This window comes from Apostichopus japonicus, chromosome 15 (assembly GCF_037975245.1).
Source record: "Apostichopus japonicus isolate 1M-3 chromosome 15, ASM3797524v1, whole genome shotgun sequence".
Classification (NCBI taxonomy): Eukaryota; Metazoa; Echinodermata; class Holothuroidea; order Aspidochirotida; family Stichopodidae; genus Apostichopus; species Apostichopus japonicus.
In genome coordinates this window covers 17812901-17821761 of record NC_092575.1, presented here as the reverse complement: position 1 = coordinate 17821761, position 8861 = coordinate 17812901, and the positions used below count along the sequence as shown (strand labels likewise).

At 38.9% G+C, this 8861-nt stretch overlaps 1 protein-coding gene and 1 pseudogene across 1 annotated transcript; both read right to left on the bottom strand.

Moving 5' to 3' along the window:
- Window positions 1-1735: 1735 nt before the first annotated feature.
- Window positions 1736-1816, bottom strand: LOC139981703 (U2 spliceosomal RNA; annotated as a pseudogene).
- Window positions 1817-3464: 1648 nt separating this feature from the next.
- LOC139981380 (4-galactosyl-N-acetylglucosaminide 3-alpha-L-fucosyltransferase FUT5-like) lies at window positions 3465-8861 on the bottom strand. Its single transcript, XM_071993745.1, has one exon. The coding sequence runs from the start codon at window positions 8442-8444 to the stop codon at window positions 6993-6995; it is 1452 nt and encodes a 483-aa protein (XP_071849846.1). The 5' UTR covers window positions 8445-8861; the 3' UTR covers window positions 3465-6992.

Genomic DNA, 8861 nt, shown 5'->3' with positions numbered 1-8861 from the left:
GCATGCATGCATGGATGGATGGATGGATGGATGCATGGATGGATGGATGCATGCATGCATGGATGCATGCATGCATGCATGCATGCATGGATGCATGCATACATGCATGCATGGATGCATGGATGGAATGATGGATGCATGGATGCATGGATGCATGTATGCACATGTTTTAAATTGCGGTAATAATGTAAGTTAACTTTACGGTAACTTCGTAAACTAACATAACTAAAACAAACTTGAATTAAAGAAATTATTTCTGAACGAAAATATTAAAATACAATTAAAATACATTGAGGTTAGCTTATTGAATTTTAGACATCATTGACACTTACCGACCCCGAGTGTCTTATGTTAATTAGACATAACATAAATAAACATAACGCACGTAACGTGATGACATCATCACAAATTATAGTGACAAAATGCAGTTAGCATCAGCATAAAGACTAAGAGACAAGTGGTGGGGTGGAGTAGGGTGGGGGGGGGTCTCACACATGATCCCATGTAGGGGGTCGAGGTTCCTCTCCCAGAAACAAATTTAGTTTACATATCAGATTTATACATCAGATGGTGCACACTAACGCGCAGAATTTGACTATAAAGTAAGGTCTAAACACAAACTTTTGCTAAAAGAAAAAAATTGACTGTTTTTGTGAGGTTGAAACTGGTATACACCCAGAGGAGGGTTCTTATTCTCCCGGCTGAACAATTTTTGTCCCAGCTGACAATGGAGATGAGGTATGGCCTCGGTCCCCCCCCCCCGCTTGTGCGTGCCACTATGGTGGGGTGGTAGTGGGTCGGGTGGGGGGTTGTGGTGTGGGTGTGGGAAAAGGGATGTTCCCAAAGAAGGCTACATCAGTACAATGGAAGTGACATCAATCTTTCATCTCTTTGATTTTTTTTTTACTCGACAGAAAGAATAATTTTGAATGCAATACTAATTTGAGTTGAAATCAGTTGTACTTGAAAGGTTTTTGTAATCAAAAGCTGTAGTTTTATACCATACTATTACCTTATATAAGGTTCCGCCCTCACAGCCAATGCCTTTGGTTACATTTTAACTGTGTCGACCACAAAGTTTGTTATACCTGCTTTGTTACATGTTGAAAGCCGAGTTAACGTGGTTCGATGGCGCTGTGCAACTTTAAGAGCGTCATAGAGTGGTATTAATCGAGAGAACCATCCCCAATTTCTTGAAATAGCTCATACAAATACTCTTATGTTCACCATTCACATGCATTTTATCTATACATGGATTCCTCATCCTCCTCCTCCTCCTTGCCAACTCTGCTTCAAGAAGAAGAAAATGAAAATTTGATAGGAAAATATGAAATGGCGTTATTTTGCCATATAATGACTTGCTCGTGTCCTTATTTGTGGAATTATGCTAAAGTAGCTCGGGCTATTACAAATAATGCATAGTAAGTGTTGTTTCTCCGTAAGCGTTATCCCATAACGTTCTTTCCCGTTCACATTTACTCCATTTTCGCCTCACACCTTTACTGTCCCCTTCTTCATCTCTAAGTTTACCCCTTTACTGCCAACGTCCCCTCCTTCCTCTCTCAGTTTACCCCCTCTACATGCATACGTCTTCATTCTTAAATTGGTTTCGATATACTTTTTAAGGAAAAGTCGCCCATGAAAGAACCTGGGCACGAAAACCAAACTATACCGAACGACTGATCCGCTCTCAACCCCAGTCCCCTTGCATCGGGACTGTGACTGTGTGATCATCGTCGGGTATGCATCTATCACCATTCCCCTCGAAAGGGAACAGATACTACACATGATCTTAGCCAAAAGGCCGAGAAGCGATATTAATTCGGATTACGAACTAGATTTCACTGGTCAGTCTTTGATAGTTAGTGAGGTTTGAAGTTGTTGTAACTAACCTCCTTTCCTCCCTTAGAAAGACTAAAAAAGCTGGCTTGGTATGGAGTCACGAAGCCATGAAAATTCCTCAATGGAACCATATAAGTGGCACAGGTGGTTGGCTACACCTCACTGATATATAACTACTGTACGTGGTATATTATAGTCCCAATATACAATCTAGACCTATGCACTTGTCGTTCCCGCACACACTGTCATGCGGTTGGTTATAAAAAAAAAAGCTCATGCAAATGATGCTCTGTAATACCCATAGACAACAGAACGGTCTGATCCGTACTATAATACTTTAGACTCTTCAGAATTGGAGCTAAAAGCCCATAGAATTAAATTCAAAAGAGACATTGTATTTATTTACGCCAGATTTAAACCCTTCAACCACTAAGTAAAGAACCAGGAATGTATTTTTTGTTGCCATTTTGAAAAGGTTTGCCGGCCTTCCAGCTCTATAAGCATGTCTGTGTTCCAAAAGAGACATTGTTTTGTATACTTTTGGTGAAAGCGTTTGACTGAATTATTAAGTGCAGTCAATTTGAAGATTCTTGGGTCAAGCATCTCTTCAAATTATTTAAGCCGTCCCACTGTTTACGCTTTCCTAATGGCTGACAAACAATCCAGCATTATTTAAGATTTTATATAGCTATTATTACAGGTGGCATTTCTAATCGTATACCTGGCAATGTTACCCAAATCCCCCCCCCCCCTCACCCCAACATCACCACCACCTGCAAACTCAAAACATAGTAGCTTTAATCTCGTCTTATCCTTTACTCGACAAGCGCTTGTTGAACTATATAGATGTCGATAGACCACCCCCCCCCCAGTAGGTAAGGGCGTCCACATAGTTACCTACAGTATTCCACGTATAGCGTCCATATCATATCAAGCCTTCTCCTATTTCAGGAAAATTGACATAAAGTAAGAAGGGAACATTTGCAGATATTTTGCCAAATGAATTTTTTTATTTTAGAATTTTAGCTTGGTTGTTGAATAGCAGAACATGTGATGGAAATATTTGGTGAAATTTGGGTCATTTTTAGACCACTTTAAGACGTTCAAATAGCAGGGTAAGGAATTGTTTTACCGGTAGGGTAAAGAGGCTTTGACGAAAAAATGACGAACATTTTGGGATGTGTCTCCGCTAAAAATTTACATGGTCACGACACGGAAAATTGCCGCCGATACCGTGAATGGTCATCGTGCCACTTATGGTGGAAGTAAATTCTACAGTGACTTTATAGAGACCACTTTGACGATTTATAGTGCGTATTTATCAATGAGGACATTTTAACTTCTGCAATCACATATAGAAGCAGGAAGAAATATATATTTCAGCATTTTGAAAGCTATCAACAAGCGCAGCATTATGTGCTAAGTTTGATACAGTTTTATAGTGTACAGCGAATTACTGCATCAACACAACAGCGTAATCTACATTTAGAAATCGTAACAAAACAGAAGTTCTTCTTTTCATATGGCTGAACAATTATTGCAAAAGAACAAACAAACAAGAAAAATAATCCATGTGGAAAAAAAATAACTGGATTCGCATGACACACATAACAAACACAAACTTCAGCGTAAATACTAATTTATTTCAATTTCATTTTACAGGCGTCTAGTAATACAAAACTATACCAAAAATTAATTATACAATCATATTTTGTTGTTGGAATAAACGAGAATTTGGCATGTTCTTTTGTAAGAAATAAAACGTACAAAAAGTATACATTTGGATTACAATTTTTTTTTTTGTACATATTGCTTTATACAAAATAAACAGTTTAATGGTATTTTTACAGAACAACGGTGCATAACAGTCTATACTGTATCCATTATGGAAGTTTCTTATGTTTCTTATGTTTCTTAAGTTTCTTATGTTTCTTATCCAGTATGGAAGCGGCTCTACGGCCGCCCATGCACCCTACATTCGCGGCTCTCAGTATCCTCTCCCATCACTATAGCCTACATTGAAAAACTCAAAACCGTGTGCAGTTTTCTCCACAAATTGTTGACGTTCTCCTTACCAATATGACAAAGGAAATCTTAATGAAATGTGATTCTCTCCCCCCCCCCCCTTATCTTTAAGTTTTACCATATGTCTTGTACATCTGTACCATCAAGTCTAGAGGAGGGGGAGGGGGGATATCGGATATCGCCAAAAATGCCAAACATATTGGTTTTCTGAACTGATCAACACTTTCACTGACTCCCAAGGAGGGGAGAGGCATTTGCCTACCCCGATCATGATGCTCCCCCCTCCCCTTACCCTCCCTGTCGGCTCCGGTGAATCAAACTCGGTTTGCTTTCCCACCACTTTCACACGAAATTCTTGTGGAGCCATTGGATAGTCAAAAGATGATGACTAATTTAACGCAAAACAACAGTTTTAACATGTTTTACATGATTCTCATTTGCGATAAAAATAAAAACGTGCAAAATCTATTCACTCACACGAAGTATAATGTGCATAGTATGAGTCAAGGTGTGATCAATACAAGTTGGGAGATCTAAAACACACGAATATAACAGAAACAGTTCTGTTCGTTTTCGATTGAAACTTGAATTTACACAAAAACTATAAGACAATTTCTTAAATAAGGTAACGCACGTATAGGTGTCTCAGAAGTGTATGAACAAGCTACTAACGTGACCACCGTGATTTAGGTTTAATACAACTCAAAGTTTTCTCGGATTGCCTCTTTTTCAATCCTTTAATGACGGCAGAAGTTAGTTCTCACCACCCTAAACTTTGTTTCAAACGCAACATATATACCCTACACCTTTGAATGAGGTCAATACTGGAATATATTAAATAATTGCAAGTATTATAGAAACTTTAAACGAAGAACAAACACACCAAATAAACTATTAAACAATAACATAAAATTAATATCACTTCCATGATCTTATCATGCAATGACCCAGGGACCATTGGCCGCTTCTCCCCTCGCCCACCTCGCCCCTCCCCCCCCCCCTTTACATCTGGTGGTGGATAAGATACACAAGACGGCAAAATGACCCGAGTGGAGATAGCGGAGATTATCGAGCGATCCCACACATCTGTTGAGGTTGTTCAATACTGTAAATTAGCAGAACTAAATTATAGTGTGAAGAACTAAGACTCTCTTACACGCAAACCATAACATAACTAACCAACTGTTGAAATAATCAAGTAAAATTAATATTTAGGGTTCTAGATTCCTTCACTTTGGCTTTTGATAATCTTCAACGATTCAAGAAAATTCAAGAATAGCAAGCATTACACTTGACATGCATATGGTTCAAAACCTCTAATTTTTTAAATGATCTGTTTAAAAAAAAAATTATGTAGATATTTCATCCAACTTTCAAAAGATGCTAAGATAAGATCCTCTTTTGAAAGGTAGGTCATCCGAAAAGAGAGTAGTAACGTGTAAACTTTCCTATTTTTTTAAACGTCTTACAACGAACACAAGGAAAATGTAACATGAAATGTGTATTATAACATGATAAAATTAGATTATATTAGTCAATTACTTATGTACAATTCATTACCGATCTTCTGGAGAACAACTTCAATCAAATCAACTCAAATGAAACCAAATCAAATCAAAACTTCATAACTGTTTATTTATTTAACTCCCGTACCACCTTCCAACCGCTTAAAACTTACTTCCACCACAATTTAAGTTCACCTATTATGTGCAGAGGTCGGTCCCGGGACAATGGGGGGGGGGGTCACCATGCCCTCCATTTAGTTTTATGATACAGCACTTTTCTTTATTCTATATTTCCCGATGTTCATCAGTTATGTTGGTGTGACTGTGTCATTCGTTAATCCATTACCTTGGTAACAACTGCTGTATGTTTTACTGTTACTTATATACCACGTAAAGAAAAAGCCATGAGAGTTGGGTGACTCCGCATACTAGCTTAATAAAAGTGTGAGTTCACCATTCCGTGTTAATTAATTAGCTAGTTAGTTAACTTCTAATTCACATAGCTACAACAATGACGTCCTAAGTTCGTCATCATCGTTTGCTTTCATTGATTTTCTAATAATCACAATTAAGTGGCTCACAGTATTGGAATCCATACATTTACCACACCCACCCCACCCCCTGTGTGTGTGAGAGTGTTAGTGTATTTGTTTGAGAAATACTCCAATTTAGCAATACTGAGCTGGACATTGGGATCAAAACGCAAAACGATGGCTTTACGTGATGGAAGCATACAATAAAATGACACCATGTTGTTGCTTGCAAAACACATATTGTGTGTTACGTACGTTACGAACGTTACGAACGTACGCTACAATGTACACAGACTGTGCGTTATGTAACCCTTTACTATAACACGTTAGCTACACGCTTACTCTTACGATGTCCTCCTACTTTCCGCGAGGTGTGCCATAATTCTCAACTCACATGTAAAAGCCATTTTATTCTTCAATGCGCCCAGCCATTGTTACTTCTTTATGTAGCAAATCTGTGATTACTACGCTAAGACTACTAACTGGTAATGCTGCTTAGATTTATTTCTATAGGGATTACATGTAATCTATCGTTGACCGGCTTAAGTTTGTGCCTATAGTCATTTATAGTGGTATATAGGAGAGATATTACAACTGTTCGAGATCTCGATAATGACTAAAAAGGAGAACTTTAAAGGAACGTACTGAATAATATCATTTGAAATTTACACAGTTAATACTCAGAATTAGTCCCCAAAAAAGTTCGTTAGTCTGAGACAAATTATTCCTGTCCATTTCAAAGAACTATACAAGTCATGTACGACGATTACTTAAAAGACTACGATGGATAAATAAGCGCCATTATTAACCCCATCCTCCTCCTCCGACCCATTTTGTCTCCAACCTCCACCGACACACACACACACACACAAGAATTGTTCAAGTAAAATTGTTATAACAAGTCATTTAAATGGTTTTAAGATATGGATTTAGACATGAAAATACTTAACAAGATTTCCACGCAATGATATTTTCTCCTCTTACAATCGTTTACTTTGAAGAAGTGCAGGCAGGAATGAGATGAATTTGTAGCGGTGCGAACGGTTCTTCATTTGACAGTTCCCGCTGCTCCTTAAAGTGATGAGACTTAGGCCCATATGTCGTTGCTATTTCGCACATAATCTTTTGGTAGCATGTAAGTGTTAATCCAAGGTTTGTTACCGCATTGTGTACAACTTCCTTGCCATGTCGGTCCATAATAGTCTAACCTTTTCTGGTAACTGGGATCTGTGTTCAAAAATTTGTCCAAAAGAGAACAGTGTGTGTCGTTGTTAAGAGGTCTAACGTACTGTTCTTCTTGACCGTAATTAATCAGTTTACCGACATTTCTCCATTTGAAATATTCAAGATATTTGTCGTCGTTGGCATTTAATTCTATCAAATAAACGGCCAGATCTGTCATGGTCTCAAATTGATCCACATGAATAAATGAATTCGGAGGTCCGAATTTCACATAATGTTCGTAAGGTGCTCCGACGACGATCGGGACGAGTCCCATCTCGAGAGCTCGCCAGAATTTCTCGGTGATGTAGTCGTCACAGCAACTATTTTCCAAGCTCAAATAAAATTTATAGCTTCCTAAAACCTCTAATATGGCTTGGTCGTTATTCCAAGGTACCTCCTGGTCCCCACATTTACCATATTTGTCAACGTGGACAAGTTGTTGAAAGTCGTCGACGAATCTTTTCCTACTCCAATGTAAAGTTTCACAATGACTCCCCATCCAGGCCACTAGTTTCGTCTTACCTTCCAAAAATTGACGAACGTCGACTTCAGGAGGTCGATCGGCACCGAACGGTTGATAAAATCCGTACGGATGAACGAAATCGGCATCTGATTTGTATGCATCAAACCAATCGAATGTATCGTTGCCGTATTTGGCGGGAGGTTGCACTCCGGGGACATAGAGAGGACTCTCCTCAGTAATCATGACCCACCTTTGCCCTTCCGTTCGGTTTCCGTGGACCCAGTCCCACATTTCGGGTGTCAACCATTCGTAGACATTGGTAAAAACGACCATATCATATCCTTGAATATCCTTAGCCTCGAGAGTGTAATTAACAGTCACGGAACAGTTCAAAGCAGGACACTCGACTTCCCTGGGAAATGTTATCAAATATTTGTAATGTGCAAATTCAGGGAAACTACAGAAGACTAGCCAATGCTCTCTCATTCCGTAGAGTATAATACTTTTGGTACATTCAGTATCGGCAGGCCATGAAAATGATGAAAAGAAACGGGCACTACGACTTCTAGTTATATCTCCCAATTGCGTTGTAGAGGGCAAATGAAAGTTACAAATGTAAAAAAGAACCAAGAGGTTTAAGCACAGAGAAAACACTGTCACACATTTCGCTTTCTTGACATTCAGTGGAAGCCGTTTCCTCGAACTGACGAGTCCACGACACGGTGCCAGACATTTTCGAAAAATGAGCCGAACGAGATCCAGAAGAGAAAATTCATTATCCATGTCGTCCAACGTAATGATGTCACTCGATTTTCTCTTACTACTTAAAGGCTTCTCTATCCGTTCCGACATAGTTCACCAAGAAAAGCAAACGTATGCGACAGAAAAAGAAGATGTGATCGTTGAACTGGCATACGTCGTTTCTGGTTTTAGCTAGGTGATGTTAAGATGCATTTCTGAAAACATCCTTCGGTAATCATCCAACTCTCTCCTTCTCATTCTTCTTTCTCCTCCCACGAAGTAGCATTCATCGCGGCGTTTCTCGCTGTGTCAAGAGTTTGCAGAACACACACAAGTCAGAATTGAGGGGAGTTCGAACAAAAGAAACCATCATAATAGTCTATAGATCTGAGGAAAATGGCTTGTTTTTTTGTTGTCAGCAAACACGAACTAAAAACTTCGCGAGACGAATTAAACAAAAGAAAACAACAATATGACAAAGAGAGAGAGAGAGACTTGTGTGCATGCATGGGTACGTAATACTCCGAA

Excerpts from the sequence above, each read along its gene's own strand:
- LOC139981380 (XM_071993745.1), bottom strand. The coding sequence starts at position 8,444 with ATGTCGGAACGGATAGAGAAGCCTTTAAGTAGTAAGAGAAAATCGAGT.